Here is a 22,215-nt window from a genome sequence, read left to right as displayed (position 1 = left end):
TGTTTTTCGTGGAATTTTTTTGAATGTTTTATTGAATTTAAAAGCTGACTTGCCACATATAAGTGATTACTCTTTATAAGTGAAATACATGCTTTACAACTACGAGATGAATGAATGTAAAATCTAATTTTAAATATATGGCACATATAGGGTTTAAAGTTTTAAACACTAAACTATAAACCTTATATAACTCTATATCATCTCAATTCATAAATCCAAGATTTTTAAACTTAAACACCAATATTAGCATAAACTATCAATCTAGTATTTTCAAACTTTAATTTCAAATCTTATCTTAACGACAAACTCCATATAGACTCAACTTAAATTCATAAATCATAACACATGAACCTTAAACTACTTCCGAAACCCCAAAGTGCTTATACTCCAAAGCAATACACTTTTTATTTAAAAATTTATCCTTTTGCCTATACGATTAATTAAAAGTAGATATCAATAAGTTCTTCTCATTTCCTATTGGTCAATCCATCAGTTAACGGATTACTATCTTACCGTATAATCTAAGATCATCATTAACGCGGTATTCTCAGACCGTGTCTTAGTTTTATTTGCGTTAAAAAAAAGGAAATTAGATTAAATGCTAAAAAACGTTTCTTATTTAGGGGTTACAAGACACGGTCTTCTGAGACACGTGTTGCCCTTGGGGCGTTCATCTCTTTGAGAAGAGAGAGAGAGAGAGTTGAAGGATCGATGGCGGAAGGCGTGCGATGATCCCCAGCGACTGAAGAAGATTGCGGCTGATAGTCGCTGTTAATCCGTCGTGTTCTGGAGATCGCTTCTTAAGACTAACCTTCAGCCACCACCTGCTCCTTCTCCTTCGTCTGTCTATTCTCGTTGCTGGCGCGGACGAATCAATGTCGGAACCGTCGTGAATTCAGCTTGCAGACGCCACGACGTCGGGGGATTATTAGTTTCTGGCTGTCTCTCTTCGCTGGATTCTTCATCTCCACCGTCTTCTATCTCTGGTCCGAAGACGAAACTGTATGTGAGTGGTAAGCTCCCTTCCCTTTCTCTCTCTGTCGCTGTCTCTGTCTTTTTTCTTCTAATTTTCTTAGATGTCTATGTTTTCAACTCATCTTTTGGTTGGTGTCTAAGTTCTGATGAACTGGTGAATTGGATTTGCATTGTGTTAATGTTCTGTTTATGGTTCTACTATGTTGCTTTGATTCCTTGTTTGTCTACATGAGACTTGATGACAAAGGGTTTGATGTTATGTTTTTTTTGGAAACAAAGGCTTTATTTCCGTACAACTGAAGATAACTTAAGAAAAGCTTTTGAACAATTTGGCAAGCTTACACTTGGTATGTTCTCCCTTGTTTCACTTTCTGTCAGTATCTATTTTACTACCAAGTCTAGGATGATGAGGTAAGAAAATCTAAAATGTTAACTCAATGTTCCCCGTGTAGTTAACTTGGTGATGGATAAAGTAGCAAATAGACCAAGATGATTTGCTTTCCTGAGGTATGAGACTGAGGAGGAGTCACTTAAAGCTATTCAAGGGATGCATGGAAAGGTAACTGGGTCTAAGTCTTGAGTTGGGTTCCTTTGCGGCAGGAGTGATGGATGATCTCAACAACTGATCTCGCCCAGCACACTCTTGAACAAATAAGATGTCAATTTTTGCTCTTCGAACTTGAGGATCTTCTCCCAAGTTTGAGTCTTTCGAACTTGACGAAGTGTTTCGTACTTGGTGAATTTATAAAATACATTTCCCTTCTTTTTCTTTTATACCAAAAATTTACTCTACCATATATAGCTGTTCTTATCGTTGTTGTGCCTCTCTTTCAGGTGGAAACGATCCGCAACTTTTTTGCAGCGCTGTTCCTTGCGAGTATTGGAATGTTAATACATATGCACTTCTTGTGGAACCATGTTATTCTGGTTGCAGCAATGTTACTGGTGATAGTGATAAAGACTGGTAGTTGCAATCGTTGTTAAAGTGTTCGGATACAATAACAAAACTGCAGTACTTGTAAGAATTGAACTCTTCTTTTCTCGCTTTCACATTGCTCCAAAACCTTTTAGTAGTGAGAGAGGCCTTACAGTTTACTTGTCTACATGTTGGAATGTCGCAAATAATCTTCACCGGCCGTTGTACATTTAGGAGTGCTCTTACGGTGGTTCTCTCCCGGCAGCTCAACTGAGGTAAAACATCTATGTTCTCCTGTTTCTCTACACACCTTTGGCACAAACTCTGCTTTTTGATTTTTTTTTCCTTTCGTCTGTATCAGATTGGGTTCAAAGGAGGTTTGTATCGTTCAAAGAGTGCAAAGCTTATATCACAAATGATCCAAGATTCTCTTTGTTACTACTTGTTTGTACTTCTTGTCTTATGTCACAGACTTGTAAAGAATCAACTTGTATGCTTGTGTCTATATAACAAACACTCTGACTTTTAGAAACAACAACCACAAACACTCTTGCTTTCTCTCTTTTTCTCAGTCACGATCAACATTCAGTCTTTATAATTCACAACAAAACTTTTTATTCATAACACCAAAGTCATCTCTCTTTACTCATCTTCTCTCTTTAATCACTATATATGGCTTCTTCTTCTCAAAATACTTTAGATCAAAACACTTTAGATGAATCATTATAAACAAACTCTCGTGTCTTTCTATTTTCTCTCTTTGATCACAACTTTTATAAACAAACTCTCAAGTCTCTCTATTTTCTCTCTTTGATCACAAGTTTTATAAAAAGCCTCATCTTCTCTTTATTTTCTCTCTTTGATCACAAGTTTATAAAACTCTTTAATCACCAATTTGATGTTTCAGAGTTCCAACAAAGAGAAGACCACGAAAGTTCACATGTCGATCTCACGTATTTTACAGATATCCCTACAAATATCGCAAATATGATGGGTGTTTGAACAAGAAAATGCATCAACAACTGAAAGATGATTTGGTTGAACATATATGGCGTAGATTTGGACGTGATTATGCTTCTTTCAAATAATTCTCGTTTATTTTAATAATCTTTGTTTTCATGTTTTTATTTAAAAATCTATGTTTAAAATGTTATCTTTTATTATGTTATATTTAATAATATTTAATAATATTATTTCATTTTTAAGAACCTTAAAATAAGAGACTTGCAATGGAGACATAAAAGTCTCAAGATTCTTAAACAACTTTATTCCTTAAATACTATTAAAAATCAAGTAAGAGTCTCTTAATGGATCTGTAGGATAAAGTGCTTAATGGTTCAGATTTGTCAATTTGTGTTTCTTCCCATCGTGTTGTCTCTTTCTTCTTCCTCCGTCTTTCTCTTTCTCTCGCTCAGACATATAACTTCTATAATAATCAATATTTGTCTTTCTTCTTCATTTGTGGGTGTGAATCAAGAACCGACAAACATTTCACAGTTGTTTCACCTCGTATGTCTCTTTAGGAACGCTTATAGAAAAAGAAGCGTCACGACAAAGCTACGGAGAAGCCCCGGCGGTGCACAGAAACCTCAATCTCGTTACTGTCGCTGCGTCTTCGGTAAAGTTCTCTGCCGCTGCGTCTCGGGTGTAGCTCTCTCTGCTGCTGCGACGGTGAAACTCTCTACCGCTGCAACTCCGGTGAAACTCTCAACCGTTGCGACTTTAGTGAAGCCCTCTGCCGTCACGTTCAGCTTCTCTATCCAAGACCCGCCGGAGATGGAGACTCGCCGGAGATGGAGAATCATCGAAGATGAAGACTCGACTCATCAACAGTGGCGGATCTATAACTGCATTTAACCGGGGGCACATAAATTTTTTTCACTATATTTTATAGTTAGATGGGGGCACCGGCTTTGATTAACTTTAATTGCTTAAAGAAAATTAAGAATGAGACGTGGGCACGTCCCTTACCGCGTCCGCCCCTGCTCATCAACGTACAAAACTCAGAATCCAAACCCTGTCTCTTTTTGTTTTCTCCGGACCTAAACCCGGCTAAAACCAATCAATGACACACATCATTTTACGTTTCCTGTTTTTCATTGTCTCTTTTGGTTTCACTACAGCAAATTCAAAAGAAAAAAAAAACCCACGAAAACCAAATTCAAATCCCCCAGAGTAATGCTGCAAGCCTGCAAACCCCATGCACCATCTTTTGGCTGATATATAGATCATATTCTAGAAGAGAAAAAAATCATATAACCAAGTCAACGAAACAAGAAGAACAAAGTACCAAACCGAGCGCCAACGGATACAAATATTTCCGTTATACATACACACGTACACAAACACATAACTAGGTAAAACGTGACGTACAACATTCATTTCCATAGAACATACACGTAGATACGCCAAACGAAAATACTCGATTAAAAGGTGATCACATGTGATGTTGTTGTTGTTCAACGGATGGTGATAGTATTCTGACTACTCATTCTCTGTCTCTTAGCATTCCCAGAAGAAGATGCTTCCTCAACGTTACTCCTCTCCATCACTGCCTTCAAAACTTCCTCTATCGTCTCTATACAATACTCTTCCATCTCCTCCTCGCCGGAACACTCTTTTCCGGTGACAAACAACACGTTCTTGACTCGTCCCCCGACGGTTGTTATCTCCGCCTTGAGCGTTTTGAGACGCATTGCTTTCAACGTTTTGATCATGTCCGGCAATAGATCCGACCTATCTTTGCAACAAACCGATGCTTTAATTACGAATCTGCCATCTCCGATGTCTTCCTTCTCCGTGAAAGCTACAGTCAACTCTTTGCTCTCCGTTGGAACCAAGTTTGTCTCCGAGACCACTGAAGTCTCTCTCTTCAACTCTTTCACGTGTTGAATCACTTCCGCTAGTAACGACGCTTTATCAGTCTGCGTACCAAAAAAAAACTAGCATAATCAGAAACATAACATAATTACAAAACAAAAAATTTGATATTATCGAGGAGAAAAATTATGTGGTTGGAGAAGTGATGATTTAGCTGGGCAATAAGAACATGTCCATTGGTAAGAGACTATTAAAGGTTCTAATGATTAATTTAGTAGTTAATTTTGTGATTTGAAAAGTTAAGAACGTTAGTCTAATTAAATTTCTCCTCTTCCAATGGGAGACCTCTTAAAATTTTTTTTTGGTGAAATGGTTTGTTGCAATGGTAAGAGACGCAATATTTTGGTGAAATGATTTGTTGCAAGTGAAACACAATATTTTGGGAAATTTTTGAGACACATAACACACTCGTTTTTGAGTAGCTGCAGTGGTCATAGATGATGAGCAGCAGTCTGAAGACGAGGAAGCTGAAGACATAGGTCTCTTCTTCTTTTCATGTGCCTTCTTCCTCATATGAGTCCTCCAATAATTCTTTATCTCATTATCGGTTCGTCATCTTACCACGTTTGAGACCAGGATGTAAGTAGTTAACCCACCTTAACCTGCAACTCTTCCCTGTTCTATTCAAACCTGCAGCCAAAACCAGATCATATCTTTTAATGGAAGGTCCTTTCCAAAGACCAACCATTTTTTACCAAAACAAAAACCCTATACCTAGTCTTATGTTTCTCCCTCCACCTTCAAACCTGACACTTTCGCTACAAAATCCCATCGTCGATCTCCAAACATGTGGACAAAAAATGTCTTTCACTCTCTTGGTCTGATGACGGTGCCACCATTTGGACTTGCAAAGTGATCATCAGGAAAAGTATCCTTGAAGTTGCCACGTTTGGACTTGCAAAGTGCAGTCCTATGTGCCCTGCAATGGATCAAAAAAGCATGAGTTTCATCACAAAGATGTTAGAAAGAGACATGGACATACGCGACAATGACAACATCATCTCCATAGAGAGAGGTCCTCTGGTACGCAGCACTGTCCCAAGCCAAGCACGCAGAAGCCTTGATACGTTGTCACAATATTACAAAAAAAAACTTTAACCTTTCTAAGATATCAATCAAAAATGGAGAAAATAAACAGCAATTGTCAGTTCAGACGAAGCATGAAAAATGATATAATTCGCTATTAAAAATCAAAATAAAAATCCAAAGTTCATTACAAGAGATCCAGATCGAGAATAATACATGATCCCGTAGGCCTAGAGATCGAGAGAGAGATGAAAGCTTACAGAGAGAGAGAGCCTTCGAAACTGTGTGAAGAAGAAGGACGGAGATGTTCATGAAGAACTCGTTGTCTCTCGAAAGTAGAGTTGTTGGGTTTGATCAATTTATAAGGAAGATTAAATTGGGCAACTTCGTGGATACTTCAAGGATACTTTTCCGGCAACGATGATTTCATCGAAGGATTTGGAGGACGATGAAGAGAGAGACGGACCTTTTGTCTTTTATGAGTAGCCAATACGAAAACGCCACGTAGGGGTTTTTAACAATTCTAAAAGACCTCTGTTTAACACCGCTTCTCTGCTTTTTATTCATTTTTATTTTTATTTTTTTGGTTTTTTTAAGAGCCCTTGTTAAACCCACCAATGGAGGTGGTCTAAGGGCATCATTATCGGTGGGCTTTATGTTGAGGCCCTTAAGCGTAGGGTCCCCTAACTTTTAACTAAAAACGCTAAGGGACGACCCTAAAGTTCCTTATTTAAGAGTCGTCCCTTAGCGTTTTTAGTTAAAAGTTAAGGGATCCTACGCTAAGGGTCTCAACCTAAAGCCTACCGATAATGATGCCATAAGGTTTTTTGTTGCTTTTATTCTTTTTAAGCAGCGCGTTTGTTTCTCTTTATTACATCAATTAACCAAGAAGCGACATTGACGTTCCATATTCCCACAATTTTATTTATTCTACAGTCTCTGACTGATTCTCTCCTCGGGAATTTAACAAGTACCCGGAAGATCCACGATTCAAGAGAAGACCTTTAAACAATTTAGAGCATGATTAACCCAGGATTCTTAGGATGAGGTTCTTAGCGGAAATTAAGAAATAGTTTCTTAACTTCCGCTAAGAACCCTACTCTAAAAACCCCGGATTAATTATGCTCTTCCTTTCATAAAAACCTAAATTGTAAAAAATAAACATAAAAACAAAGAGACAAAATGTGACATGAACTTTCTTGTCACTGCTGATATGTTTATTCATTTCAACTCTACATTGTTTTTTGTCAACTATGTGAATTTGTTTCATGAAAAATGGCAAATGATACAAGACTACAAGATTCCTATATATCTAAGAACCCCAAAACAAAGATAAAAATGATCCTTCAATATTTTTTTTTTTAATAAAATGATCCTTAAATAATACTCTGTATGTTCCTAAATGTAAGATGTTTTACAGAATTTTGATGTTCCAATATATAAGATGTTTTCATTTTTCTAGATAACTTTTACTTTATTAAAAACTGTGTACCCAATCATATTTTAATAGTTTATTTTGTAATTGGTTGAATACTATTAATTTATAGTTTTAAAGATGATTTTTTGACAAAAAATCGTTTTTTTAATATGTGTGTTTCTAAATATTTAGGAATTGAGGGAGTAATTAGGTTTAACCTAATTCCTAACAAACCTCCCTTCTATAAAAATTCTACATTGTTTTGTAATATTATTTTTATTAAAATTTCCTTTTTGAATATATCATGATCATTAATGTGTTATATATGTGAGATTGATGATGTATAAAAATATAAGGACTTACTTTGGTGTTGCTTGGTAATATGCTACGGAGCTTAGCAAAATGATTATTGATTCTCTCTCTTCGTCTTCTCTCAGCTTCACTATGACTCTTTGAAGCAGCCAAAGCTTTAGCATCCATGATCTCTTGCGCTGTCATCTTCCCTAACTCAGCTTGCAACCCGAAAGGACCCGAGCCAACTTGCACTACTGGAACTAAAGCCTCTGACAAGATGCGAAGCTGTTCATGATGATGATATGTTGCTGTCGTGGCTCCACCAAAACCCTCGTACCCAAACTGTAAACCCTGATGATGAGCTCGATTTCTATTGAAGAAGCCCCCATAGAAAGATGGAGGAGGAAACTGATCGAACGGTGGTTGGGCCGAAGTAGACCATATTGGGGAAACTTAGTCTTGGGAGAAGATAGTGAATCCGGATCCGGTGTTGTTACTTGGAGCTCCGAAAGTTTCGGATTGAGAAGGATCGTGGTGATGATGATGATCATGATGATGATCATGATGATGATGGGTGATGAGTTGGTGGAATAGGTCATTTGGGTAATTTTGTATGTTGTTCATGGCTCCTTAACTTTCTATCTCTTCTTGTTTCTTAGCGCACATCACTCCTTTCTATGATGACCTAAAAGTCTCCATCTTTCTACTCTTTTTTCCCTCTTCTTCTCTCTCTCTCTATAAGAAAGGAAAGGTTATTAAACGACGATAGGAGTTGAAAGAGTTAAAAAGCGACAATAGCTTGCTTTCATATGCAGATTTATATAGGAGCACTTACATGCGTTTGTGTATGGTTCCAACTTCCAAGGATATATAGAGTTTGCAACTTGTGTTTTTGTGTTGTGGTGGAATTATTAGAAAAGCAAAAAGGTTAATGGGTTAACATTCTTTAGATTATCTCTCTTTTATCTACGCATTTAGATCTAATACTTCATTGTTGATATCTAATTTGTAGATTAACTTGGTTTAAATTAAAATTTAAAAATAGTCTATATTTTTACTTGCACACGTTCTTAACAAATGTGTTGGAAGTAATATTAAAATGTTATGAACCAGATTGTGGATGGCTCATAACCAAGAGATTATGATTTGTAATCTTTCCATTTATCTATTACGGTGTATAAGGAACATCTATGTTATGAATAAAGATAGACTTTTCCATTACTTTTAGAGAAAACGGGCATTTAAATACTGAACTTATTCAAATTAGCCAAAAAATATACCAACTCTTCATTAACCTAAAAAAATAACAAACTTACGTTGACTTGGCCGTTTTAGATATAAGTTTAGTCAACATAATTCAACGTTAATTGGTCGTTCACTGCTCACGTTAACGTCGTTTCAAAATTAGAATCTCATAACTCAAGTTCCCAAATCGAAAACAGAAGAACCCCAACCCAAAATCGATTTCTAACATCTCAACTCTCTTTATTCACAGCAGAACCTGAAATCAGCTTCATCTCTTCTCCTAAAATCGATTTCATTGACTTTACAGGTTGGTCTGTGTTTGATTGTCGGTATAATTGTTGTCTGATAGGAAAATTTGTTTAAGTGGGTAGAAGGTTCACTGCTTTAAGAGATGGAAGATACTTCCAAAGCTTGAAAACACTGAGAAAGATAAAAAGTCAAACGCCAAGACAAAGTTGATATTTATATGTCTACTATGTTATGGTTGTGCAGCCTACACGTTGAAGATCCTGTCGAGTAGGAGGAACAAGAAGCTTGGGAATGAAGTGTTTATTTAGATGTACATATGGAGTGTTTAGTGCGTTATAAGAACGTGGAACTAGAGCTTCAGTTCAAGAAGAAACGTGTGTGTGTGCGCGTGTTTGTGTGTGTGTTTATATTGTTTGGATTGTAAACCATGTTCTTAATGTTGAAACAAGACTTGTCTTAACACTTAAATGAGTTTTAGCAATTACCTGATAATCTGAACCTAAATCAGAGTCTTCTCAACACATAAAAAAAACAGGAGAAATCAAGATGTTTAGCAAAAAGATCTAAGCATGAAGCAAATATTAATTGTATTTGTCATTTTTATTGCAGCAAATAACAAGAGACATTATATACAAAGACTGTATCTCTTTCTCTCAAGAAGTGAGATGGAACCATATCAAAAAAAAAAAAATGAAAGGCATGTCTATTTACAAGGTAATCAGTGTAAGGTCATGTTGCTTGCTGTATAGAAGCGCAAGCCGTTGGAGGAAGAAACTAGTTTGATACCTCTGTGAATTTTGTGAGAGCATCGGTACGGTTTACGAAGAGAGAGTGGTTTGATAGAACAAGCCTTGTCTAGGTCAGGAATTGCATGAAGGTCAGAAGGAAGATCGATGGTAAATTGCCCCAAAACACTCAAAGCACACGACATGAAGGTTTAAGAACAACAAAGCATCATCCAAAACATTGAAAACACACACGACATCAAGTTTTAAATTAGGCGTCCACAGCTCCATTCCTCTCCATTGCGTTGCTTTCAATCACGAGTGGGGGTTCATGCTTGGGTTCTCTTGGCTTGGATCGACGGATAGGAATTTTTTTTCTTCGTGCCTTGGGGTTCATGCTCGGATTTTGACGACGAATCAAAGGAGAAGTGAATTACGGTCTTGGATTAGGGTTATAAGGGGAAGATAGATGAGAGGCTGAAGAGATGAAATCGAATTGGGTTAGGTTTCTTAAGATTTTCTTAAGAAATTCTAATTTTTAAACTACATAGCTTTTGTCTTCGTTAACATTAAACGGCTGCTTAACGCTAATTAATATTGACTAAACTCATATCTAAAACGGTCAAGTCAACGTAGGTTTGTTATTTTTTTAAGTTAATGAAGAGTTGGTATATTTTTTGGCAAATTTGAATAAGTTCAGTATTTAAATGTCTGTTTTCTCATTACTTTTATAACACGTTATCAGCACGAAACTCTAAATTCCTAAGCTAATACCCAAATCGAAAAACCCTAAAACCCTAACCCTAGCCGGCGATCCGAAGAACCCTAAACCCCGATCACGTCTCTTGTTTCCGCATCTGTTCCAGCTCGCGTCCCCGATCAGCTTCAGCCCAAGGCGTTCATGATCCTAGCTCAGACGTTCGCGACCCGAGAGCAGTTCCAGCACGCGACCTCTTCCTCGTTCGCGACAACATCAGACAGCTCGCGTCCGACAATCAAGGCGTTCCCGATCAAGCAACAAAGGACGTCCGTGACCCGATAGAAGCGACTCGATCCATTCCAGCTCGCGTCCCATTCGTGTCCAGCTCGCGGTGGTCCGATTCAACAATCATCTAAGGTTAAAAGGTAATTCAAAACCTAAGAACTCATAATCAAACATGGATTGATTGATAAAGAATGAAACCCTAAAACCATAATCTTTATGAATCAAAACCATAGGGTAATAGATAAAAAAACCCTAATTGAGTAAATCGAAGCTCTAAAAGTTCGATACCCCAAACCCTAAATCATGTTCCTACATGATTAAAACCCCAAATCGGTTTTTACAAGTTAAAATCCGATAAACCCTAACCCTATATCTAGAAACTCTAAATAATCCGTATGATAGGTTATATTGATCTGATTTGGATATCTTTGAGAATTGAGAATCCGTATGTTAGGTTGATAGATTCATGATAAAATCTAATGTCTTGAGGTTTAAAACTGTATGCTAAGTTTGATTAAATTGATTGATCTGATTATATGTTTTTGAGGTTTGATAAATTTGGATACTAGATAAATTATTTACACATGGTTTATGCTAAATACCAATCAGCCTTGAAACTGATTTATTGAAATTCATGCTTGAAATCTATATTCTTGTATTGCTAAAATCAACCTTGAAACTGATTCATTGAAATTCATGCTTGAAATCTATATCCTAGTATTGCTAAAATCAGCCTTGAAACTGATTGAGTGATTAATAAATTTTTTTACTAGTCTTGCTAAAATCTATTGATTGTTAAATCCTAATTGCATGATTAATTGAATCTGTTTTTGCTAGTATTGATAAACTATAATATTATGAGCACATAGAAATAGTATTGCTGAGACTTGCTAGAAGTTGACTGATTGATTAAATGCCTTTAAGATTGATAGTCTCATTGTCCTCACAAGATTGAAATCCGAATTGATTGTTTTCAAGAGTAATGCCGAATGAAAATTATACCTAAATATTGAGTGATATATGATTTGAGATGTCGAAAATCAACCTGGATTTTGCTGTCCTAAATCTCTCTGGAGATAATTATTTACGGTAGGCATTGGATACAAAGATTATCCTAAAGTCAAAAAGACTTGGTGAATGTATCACAGAAGGCAATAATGCCAATGAGAAAATTGATACAGGGCAATATTAATTATTAGCCATCATCTTATTAAGAGTCTCAAAGATCAGTATCTGACTATAGAGAATCTTCTAGACCTTTGGACAGAGTTAAAAATTGAGATATGATCACCAAAGAACGGTGTTGTTACCAAAGGCCTTATTTGATTGGAGGAATCTCAGAATCCAGGACTATAAGTCCGTGGATGAGTCTATTGCTAGCTAGGCAGAATAATGGATTACTGATGAGAAACAGTGAATTGAGACCTCCTGGATTAACCCTATTACCTGATACCAATAAGGCCACAGAAAAAAAAAAGGTAACCACGTCCAGAATGATAGACCACACGGTCATGGCCGTGGAGGGTGGAAAGGACGTGGCCATGACCACTATAACACATTTGGCCGTGGGAATCACTATGGCAGAGGCCATGGGTATCAACCCAATTTGAGCCATGGTCAAGGCAGTGGCCGTGGTATATCATTTAAACCACAAAGCTCGACCAAATCAGTGTGCCATAGATGTGGAATGGGGAACCATTGGGCTAAGATATGAAGGACTCCCAAACATTTTTGTGACCTCTATCAAAGAGAGTCTAAAAGGGAAGAATCCTGAAACCTACTTGGTCTATCAAGATGGTGAAAATAATTTCAAACATGATCAAAATGATCTTATGGAATATGAGACTTATGATTGCCTAAAAGAATCAAGTTGATAATCTGATTTCGACATCAAACTTGTGTGATTGTTTTGCTTGTATGCTTTCTCTGATTTTTATCTCCTTGAATTTATTTCTATTACATTGTCTGCTTAGATTAAATGAATGAATGATTTTTCTATATGAGTACACTGAAAAACGCCAATATAAGTACTAAAGCAGGTATCGCCAGTCTGAAAGAAGACTATGGCTAGGCTAATATATTATTGCCTAAGGGTATGAATCTAGAAATCAATGATGCCTTATATTCACCCAGCTCTAAGAGCAAGAGCAGCCTATTGAGTTTTAAAGATATGAGAATGAATGGTTTCCATATTGAAACAATGGGCGAAGGAAACAAAGAGTTCCTTCAGATATATGTATCAAATCGCCCAAGACCATAATAAGTCCTAAAGACTATACCTGCATTCTCTACTGACCTAGACTATGCATAGATCAGTATGATAGAGGCTAAAAGCCTGCGAAAATATACACTTTATGGCACGACCGGATTGGCCATCCTGGTCCAAACATGATGCGAACATTGATATTCAAAAGACACACATTTAAAGATAAGAAGAGTTATCCCAAAGAATCTCACGTGTGTAGCATTTACACAAGAGAAACTCATTAGGCCATCACCAGTAAAACGGCCACGAGCCTATTTTTCATAAATAAAGACTATAAGTCTAGATAATACTGGTGAATACATGTCCCAAGCGTTTAAATGATTATGGTATGTCCATGGGGGTAAGTGTGGACAATTTTGTGATAAATGTCCATACCAATAACGGCTTAGCCGAAATCTTTTAAAACGCAAATAGCTGACTGATAGACCATAACTTATGAGGTCAAAACTCCCATTCACAGCTTGGGCCACACGAAATTTACATGCACCTAAGTTAATACGCATCAGGCTATTTAGTGAGCATAGATATCCCCTATCACAATTATTAACGAGTCAAGAGCCAGACATACCCCATCTTAAGACATTTGGATGTGCTGTCCATGTACTAATTGCTCTACCACAGAGAACTAAGATGGGACCTCAAAAGGAGGATTGAGATATATGTTGGATATGATTCTCCCACAATAATAAAGTACTTTGAGCCAACTATGGATGATTATATTTGAGGCCAGGTACACGGATTATTTTAAGACCAGGAGGAGAAAAAAATAATAAAGCTGGTAAAAGAATGGTAAAAGAAATAGAATGGAATCAACCATCAATGTCTTAGCAAGATCCTCGGACTAAAGAATGTGAAATAGACGTCCAAAGATTATACAAAGCTAGCTAATAAAATGCCAGACGCATTTGCTGACCCAAAAAAGAATGACTAAGTCATATATAAACCAGCTTGTAAAGCACCAATGAATTTGATGTCCAAGAAGAGACACAGTCAAGTTGCTACAGAATCTAGACAACGTATGAAACGTGGTAGACCAAATAGGTTCCGAAAGATAAGAATCCTTGAAAACAAAAGAAAGGTGCAGAGAATGATAATCAAAATGCATGATAATCAAAATCCAAATCCGAAGTTACTAAGGAAACCATCCTAGACATGAAGATAAGGCCGGCCGGCTCTAAGGTACAGGTACCAAACAATGTAGCTTGGGACGCCAAGCTGCAAAGTTTTAAAGGTCCTGATAATAATGAATCTCAATCGATTATATCATGTCTGGAACATAATGGAACCAATAAGGAATGTCGACATAAGATGATTTATTTGCATACAAGGTAGCACTTGAATTTATGAATATAAGCGAGGATCATGAACCCACGTCAATATAAGAGTGCACACTCGTAGAACATATTGGATTGAACGGAAACGTGGGGTTAAATAGTTTAAGGAAGAAAGGCGTATTTGGCCATATGATTAAGACGCCATATGATGTTAAAACCAGTGGATATAAATGGGTCTTGTGAGGAACAGAAATCGTGAGATATAAAGCTGATGTTGCACAAGGATTCTCACAAAGACCAGTAATAGATTATGAGGAGACATACTTCCATGTGGTGGATGCAACTACTTTTAGATTTCTCATAAGTCTGGCTATATAAGAGAGAAAATTAGACTTGCAGCAAGTTGATGTAGTGAATGCATATTTATATGGTCCACTGGATAATGAAAGTACTAGAGGATATTAAGCTGAAAGTACAGCAACTTCTCGAGAACAATATTGATAATCATCAAAGTATATGATCTAAATATCATAGGAACCTCTGGATACAATTTTCCAAACAGTTGAATATCTCAAGAATGAGTTTGAGATGAAAGATCTTGGAAAACAAAGTTTTGTTTGGGATTACAGCTTGAGTACATTAACAATGAAATCCTTGTGCATCAAATAGTATATACAGAAAAGGGTACCCAAGAGATTTAATATGGACCAGTCTCATCCATTATCTAGCACATGGGCGTGAGATCACTTGTTTTGGACACTGATCCATTCAGTCCAAAGGTGGACGTTAAAGAAGTCCATTTAGTACTGAGATGGACGATGCAGAAGTCCATTTAGTACTGAGATGGACGATGCAGAAGTTTTGTTTTAGACACTGATCTGATTGGTCTATAAGAAGGACGATGAAGAAGCCTTTGATTTTGGTTTATTTTATACTAACCAGCCCAAAGAGGGGTTATTTGGTTTTGTTGATTTGTTTTCAGACAGGTTATGTTTTACACATGGTGGTACACGCATATCACAACAACATCATCCAAGATTTCGTGTGTGTATTTGAGATCGATGACTCAATATGTTCGATCAGATTGTGGCATGGCCGATGGTAAAGAAGAACCAACTATCATGTTCGAGGACGAAGCATATTCTGCCCAAGATCTTCATCACCACAGATTGCAGAAAATTGGAGAAGTCCAAGGGAACTTCAGTAATGTTCAAATCAGGGGGAGCAATGTGTGTTGTACTTTTTTTTCTTTACCATACCTTCAGTAATGTTCAAATCAGGGGGAGTAATGTGTGTTGTACTCTTTTTTCTTTACCATGGTTTTGTCCCAATTGGGTTTTCCTGGTAAGGTTTTAATGAGAGAACATTAAAGCACATTACAAGCTCTAAATGGTTATGGCATCCAAGGGGGAGTGTTATGAACCAAATTGTGGATGGCTCATAACCAAGAGATTATGATTTGTAATCTTTCCATTTATCTACGACGGTGTAATCTCCTATATAAAGAACTTCTATGTTATGTTATGAATAAAGATAGACTTTTCCATTACTTTTATAACATAAAATTGTTTGTGTACTAGACATTTAGACCACTACGTTATTACTTATAGAGAGCACATAGCATTTTGTAGAATAATGTTCTGTTGCTTTTTCATTGATTGAATAACATAGTACAAAACTACAAATTAACTACCAATCGGAATCGTTATATTCCAGAGCAAAAAAAACAAAATTAATGTTCCCCTATTTTGGTTATTTTAATGATAAAACGCTCTCAGGCACAATCCCCTAGCCTGGAAATTTAAACTGCTCACCCTTCCCCCTGTTTCGAACCAACCCGGTTTTTTTCCTTTTCAAGCTCTATTCTGAATCACTGAAAAACCTGCACTAACCACCAAACCGGTTTGATTTCCTTTTTGGGGTAAGATTCAAACCAAAAACCGCTTGAAGAAAAATTTTCTGGGTTCCACCCCCGACAGTCAGTCGGCGGGTCCGACCACCGCATCAAGGAAGGATGAAGACGATGAAGCTCACCTGACCGAAAACCAGCAGCAACATCGACGAAATTTCTACATAGCTACTCAACAAATCTTCTTCACCGTGCAACCTACACCTTTGCTACCTACCTCTACACGCAATCGCCTCAATCTATATATAATAGCAAACCCACTTTTGTCTCCGGTGAAGTCAGCATTTTTTTATAAGAAAATAAAAGTTAAATCGAACGGTAGAAATGGCTTCCTTACACAATCCAATGGTCAAATTTTCATTTCATTTAAATGTATGACATCATCAATTACAAATCTAAACAGTGTGTCTTAAAGTTTCATTTGTGAATCATTGCTTCTCAAAAGTCACAACCCTTTACTTTTTTAAATACCAAAAGACACAACCCCTTCGAAAGAAAATTTCTTAACGGATTATATATTTCTCTTTATCACTTTCATTTGCCTTTTTTTCTTACTTCCATTTATTTTTAATGTCCTACAGATTACGGTGGAATATTTTGGTTATGGAAACAACTCTCTCTCTCTCCCCTAATATTTCCTTGTCTATTTTCACCACCACCACGCTCTCAATTTTTCTCTTGCCATCTCTCCTTTTAAGTTAATCCTCATAGTAGTTTCGTTTGTAAAAATCTCTACAATGCTTGCTTTTGCTTCCTTCTCGTAGTTTCGTTTGTAAACGTCACTTCTCTAAGTTTTGTGTAGATCTCAAATTGCAGGAGTTGATCTACCTAATTGTTACTGTATAAACCTTAACTATAGATTAGTCGGGATCTAATTGTAGTTGATCGCCGCCCTAATTTCAGTGGCCTTTTAAAGCGCACACCCTCAGATTCAGCCCTGATATAACTGCCCACCATTAATTTTATTTTGTTTTTGTCTCCTTTCAGTCCCTTTAGCTTTTTTTTAGATGTCAGATTAAACAGAGCTTCTTCTCCTTGCAGGTTCCCTGATTAGGACTTGTGTCTAACAATGGCGGCGTCAGAAGAAAATAACGCATTATTTCCTAATTTCATTTTGACGATCATGGCTATTCCGTTGGTGCCTTTTAGTGTGCTGTCTCAAAGAAACAAAGGACTAATCATTGTCAGAGTCTCTCGAGTGTGACCGCTCAGGGAAATATAAGAGTCCTTATTTGAAAAGGTATATTTCTACTGCATTTGGTCAATATTGATACTCTGTTTGATAACTTCATTGCATGTTCAAAACCTCTTTAACTTGTTGATCTTTTTTTTCTGAAGATTTGATGGAAAATCGTGAGAGAATATGATAGGGAGTTAGGATGCTCAACACGAAATTCTTTTCGTCAATGAAAAAGAAGATAATCCGAAAGACGTTAAGAAGATAACGACTTCTTAACGACAAGAAGATATTTGTTGTTAGTGTAGCCCTACGTTTATATTCTCTGTATTTTTCTTGTTAAATTTCTGTATCATATGATTATAATTCAAGGCATGGGGTTCGTCTTTTTAACTTTTTGTCTCACCGGTTGTCAAAAAAAAAAACTTGCATCTTTCTTTCATGATGTTACAAAAATTTGTATTTTATTATACATTATTTTTTTTTGCTTATAACCGCTTTTACAAGAAACTTACATCTTAAATCATTTGTTTTTTTTAACTCTGTTTATTTCAGTTTGTATAAAATCTCATTCAAATCTCATACTTTACAAATATTCTCATATTGATTTTTATACAAAACTCAATATATTTAAAAGAATTATAAAATTTGTAATTTAGTTTGCAGAATGATTTTTTTGGAGATATAAGTGAACCAATGCAATCATTTAAATGAATAATCAAAATATGTAAATGAATATTTGTAACTGTTTAAGTGAACCATTGCATTCTTTAATAGCATTTGATGATCAATTTTTGGAACTCAACTATTGCAACATAATCAAACATTTGCACTCCTGGGTTATTTGTAATTTCCAAACCGGTTTATAATTATTGTCGAACCACAATTTTTTTGTAATAAGATTTCCCCGCCCTAATTGTCTATTATTTCCAGTTCGGACCTAGAGGAAAATAATAGGTTGTTGTTTAACAAATACAGATTATAATTGATTTCAATCTATTTAAGGTTTTGATTGGTAACCAATGGAGCTTATGTGAAAAAAATTTGTGTTTAACCAGTTTAGACTGGAGTTAGAGTCAAGTGAGTTTTCTGCTTAAATATGATCAAATTATAATAAGAGTAGTGCAATAAAAGAGGTGATTTCTCTTCACATCATGCTTCTCACAAAACAGAAAACTTTGCTCGATCCTGCTTTTTTTTACACTGCTCATCAACGATTGCATGCAGAAAATCATATGTCAAAAGTTATATGATCATAAGCATGAACAAATCATGTGAGATTATATTTTCAATATATAGTAGATTTATTTGGTTCGAGCATTATTGTTTTTATAAAACTGTATATATATAATATTTTACTTTTTTTTTGAATACACAACAAGAAAACTAAAAAGTAAAATAAAAAAATGTGATAGATATAAAATTATCTCCGACAGTATATTATAAAAATATTTTTTAAAAAAGAAATTTACAAAATCTTATATTTTTATTTATCATAAACATACATTTTCCGGCCAAAGGATTTTATCAATAATTTTATTTACCATAAACATACTATGAGTGTGCTGTATAAAATGATTTTTAAAATATTATTGTATTTTTAATATATATTTTCTGTCAATCTGTGTATAATTTTTTTTTTGCTTGAATTTCTAAGATTATCTATCTAACAATTGAGTAGTTTGAAACTTAATATGGTAAATATTTCTAGACTTTTAAATTATAATATAATTAAAATCTAACTAAATGTGGTGATGTTAATGATAAAATAACACTTTGAAGAACTATAAAATATAAAACTTTAGTTATTGCATTAAATTGTAAAACATATCTCTAAATCGCAATTTACATCTAGAATTAATATATTGTAAGTTTACTTCTATGAATGCCAATACACAAATTTAGTTCTTATTTCCCGGTTAGAATATGGGGGAAATCACATTTAATTTTTCTTATATTATCATTCTCTATAGGAGATTTTTTAATTAAATATTTTAGATTAATTTATTTTAAATATGAATTACTTACGTATGTTGAAATTAAAATTTTAAGGCCTCCATTCATGGAGGTAATTACATCTCTTAGAATATCCAGTTCATTCCCTTAATTGTTTTCAACAGCTGTGTCTTTTAAAATTGCCATTTATCTAGACAATAATATCTTGATAAACCTAATTAAAAAGTATAAAATATCTATACAATTTGTAAGACACTCAATTAATTTTCGGTCACTAAACATAAGCACTTTGATGCATAAACATGCACAGAGAGTGACAGCTAATAGAATGGTGATTGTCTTCTCTCGTTTTCCCAAACAATAATTCTAATCAATGTAAAATTTTGTTTTGTGTTTATTCTTCTTTTAATTGTGGAGAAAATATTTATTTACAGCAGATTGGGGATCTGTTTTACTTCCTTCCAATTTGATGTTGCAGCAGATTCGGGATCAGTTTTACTTCCTTCCAATTTGATGTGCAGTCTACGACATGGATTCTGTGGTCATGATCGATGATAAGACTGTTGATTTAAGAATCAAATGATAAGTAAATCATCTTAACTACTTTGTTTTGGAGACAGTTACCATGGAAGCCACCATGATATGTCAATGTTATGGAGATGAAAGTTTCTGGTAGTCGTTGCGAAAGTGTGATACATATTATTCGATTTGTTACGGAATCCACCTAAGAATCCGTTGTGGACTCGATATGCGGAAGAATTTTGATGTTGTCCAAGGATGAATGTTCGAGGCAGCAACACAAAATATAAGGTTTGGTCTTTTTGGTAATATTCATATATTCGTTGAAAATTGGTCTTTCTAATTTTTATTTATCACGATTAATTCAATACATTGGATTCTGAACCAAAATATATATATCCAATATAATACAAGAAAGAGACCATGTGTTTATAATGCGCTAAAAATTTAAAGATTGTAAAAAAAAAATTAATAGAGTTGATACTGTATCGATAACCTCTTAAAAAGAATCATATTAAGCTATTTTCTTCATCAGATTACCTATGTGATTTGTTATGTTTTCTTAATTTTGTATCCGTTTGTGTAATTTACTTATGATCTCATTAACAAATTTAAGTTGTAAAAAAAAATCTTCGATCAATCCTATATATTTTTATAGAGGTAAAGATATATGTTTTTTTGGTAGATCGTTAAAATACCTCTTCAAAGTAGCTTGTTCTTCTTTTGAGAATCTAACATTGTCAATATTTCATCTTTTTTTTCATACACCCCTCAGTTGATCAGTATTTTCAAATAAAATATAAGGTGAACTTAAAATAATTCAAATTAATTTTGTATATGTGTACAAAAATATATAGTTAATAAATGTGGGAGATAAATGAAAGATAATAAATAGTTGTATAAAGTAAAAATAAATATAGTAATAAAGTATACACATTTTATTAAATTAAATAATTGAAAACTTTTAATTATGAATTTAATAGCCCGCGTGAATGCGCGGGTTTGTTTCCTAGTTACTAGTAAAAGCAACTTAAGCTCTGAACTGAAGCCGATAGGCCCTCTACTCGACATACTGTTCAACTAAGCAAAACCAAAACCCAATGGCGCGAAGACTTTCCTATGCTGAGAAAGGAAAAGGAATCTACATTCCACCGACCACGGCTCCACTGCGTATCAGAGCTCCTGAAATTGATACATCCCAGGCGATCAGAGACAATGAGTTGACACTCATCGGCAGACTCACAAACACTAAGGAACAAGATATATGGAATCTGATTCTATACCTCTCAAGGAAATGGAGCTTAAAAGGAATGGTTACTTGCTCTGATCTAGGACAGAGTTGCTTCCAAGCTCGCTTTGAGAATAAGGAAGACTTCGATAGGGTCCCTGCTAACAGACCATACCAGTTTGCGAATTGGATGCTCATTGTACAACGGTAGGAGCCAATCATATCATCAACTTTCCCCTCTCAGATTCCATTTTGGATAACTCTTAAGGGAATACCTCTCCACTACTGGGACCCAAAGATGGTAGAGAACATTGGGAAAGAACTAGGAAGATTTGAAGGTATGGAGCTATCTCAAACAGCAGCACGAATTCGGGTCACAATCAATGGACTAAAACCTCTGGTTAAGGAGGCTCTGATAGAGTTTGAATCTGGGGAAGAAACAATAGTAACTCTGGAGTATGAAAAGTTGATGAACCATTGCCGTTATTGCTACAGCTTAACCCATGAAACTCACTACTGCAAGGACCAGACTCTCAGTGCATCCCACATCAAACAAACCTCTCAGTACGCTAGCAAAGAAGTCTTGAGGTCTCCACAACGAGAACTAACCCTACGTCCCCAAGGTGCACCTGCATATCAACGTAAAGCAAGAACATAACACGATAACAAAGCTCAGTTTAGCCAAAGGCGTGATAGACACGGTAACCTTTTCGGAGCAAGACCCTAACATAGAGAAAGAGAAACCATCTACCAAGAAAAGTCTACTCGTGGAGAATCAAACCGATCACTGCACAACAAAGACAAAGAAGTACAATCACGCTCACCAATAGATTCCCACTCATACCGCAGATATGAAACCGAAGACAAATCTCCTCGGGCAGTCTCGTCCAATATCAAGAATCAGACAAACCAACTTAAAGATGGATCTCGAAGACGCTCTCTCTCATTTGGGCACAGACAGGGTGGCTCATCTATGGTGTGGAAGGAAAAAGCCCCACCTAGTGAAAATGACCAGATGAACACACCCTTCACCTCCCCAATACCAACACAAGCAAATACGATCCACACCGACCCTGCAGCTATTCAACAAATGCGTGAAGACATTCTTAGCGAACGAGACGACAAAGAGTCCTCGAAGGTGACAATGCAGTATGTTAATGTACCTGATCCAGTG

The 22,215-nt window shown here is 35.8% G+C and overlaps 1 protein-coding gene and 3 long non-coding RNA genes across 7 annotated transcripts; 2 read left to right on the top strand and 2 right to left on the bottom strand.

Moving 5' to 3' along the window:
- The first annotated feature begins 630 nt into the window (after positions 1-630).
- LOC106357602 lies at positions 631-2,426 on the top strand. The gene is made up of 5 exons (XR_001272317.3): positions 631-1,013; positions 1,255-1,322; positions 1,428-1,711; positions 1,810-2,166; positions 2,253-2,426. It is a non-coding gene; the product is annotated as an uncharacterized LOC106357602 (long non-coding RNA).
- A 1,701-nt stretch (positions 2,427-4,127) lies between these two features.
- LOC106357601 (transcription factor bHLH30-like) lies at positions 4,128-6,518 on the bottom strand. Of its 4 annotated transcripts, none has more exons than XM_048747546.1 (5): positions 6,058-6,509; positions 5,754-5,830; positions 5,518-5,690; positions 5,180-5,401; positions 4,128-4,815 (listed from the first exon to the last, which is right to left on the bottom strand). In XM_048747546.1, the coding sequence occupies exons 4-5, from the start codon at positions 5,282-5,284 to the stop codon at positions 4,351-4,353; spliced, it is 570 nt and encodes a 189-aa protein (XP_048603503.1). In that variant the 5' UTR covers positions 5,285-5,401; positions 5,518-5,690; positions 5,754-5,830; positions 6,058-6,509; the 3' UTR covers positions 4,128-4,350. The 4 variants fall into 4 exon arrangements, with proteins under 4 accessions (XP_048603503.1, XP_048603501.1, XP_048603505.1 ...); XM_048747544.1 differs by having other exon boundaries at positions 5,486-5,690; positions 6,058-6,335; XM_048747548.1 differs by lacking the exon at positions 5,754-5,830 and having other exon boundaries at positions 6,058-6,518.
- A 9,362-nt stretch (positions 6,519-15,880) lies between these two features.
- Positions 15,881-16,376, bottom strand: LOC125582074. The gene is made up of 2 exons (XR_007319923.1): positions 16,287-16,376; positions 15,881-16,134 (listed from the first exon to the last, which is right to left on the bottom strand). It is a non-coding gene; the product is annotated as an uncharacterized LOC125582074 (long non-coding RNA).
- LOC106356117 lies at positions 16,340-17,731 on the top strand. Its single transcript, XR_001271979.3, has 2 exons — positions 16,340-17,401; positions 17,500-17,731. It is a non-coding gene; the product is annotated as an uncharacterized LOC106356117 (long non-coding RNA).
- Positions 17,732-22,215: the final 4,484 nt, after the last annotated feature.

Source organism: Brassica napus, chromosome C2, assembly GCF_020379485.1.
Source record: "Brassica napus cultivar Da-Ae chromosome C2, Da-Ae, whole genome shotgun sequence".
Lineage (NCBI taxonomy): Eukaryota > Viridiplantae > Streptophyta > Magnoliopsida > Brassicales > Brassicaceae > Brassica > Brassica napus.
Note: the sequence above shows the minus strand (reverse complement) of the source record. Positions and strands in the feature narration are given on the sequence as shown.

Bases quoted from the DNA above. Each gene is read 5' to 3' on its own strand.
- LOC106357601 (XM_048747548.1), bottom strand. From the start codon at position 5,284: ATGAGGAAGAAGGCACATGAAAAGAAGAAGAGACCTATGTCTTCAGCT. The intron at 4,816-5,179 runs GTGTGTTATGTG...TTTGGTACGCAG, and splicing joins CTGCAGCTACTCAAAAACGA to ACTGATAAAGCGTCGTTACT.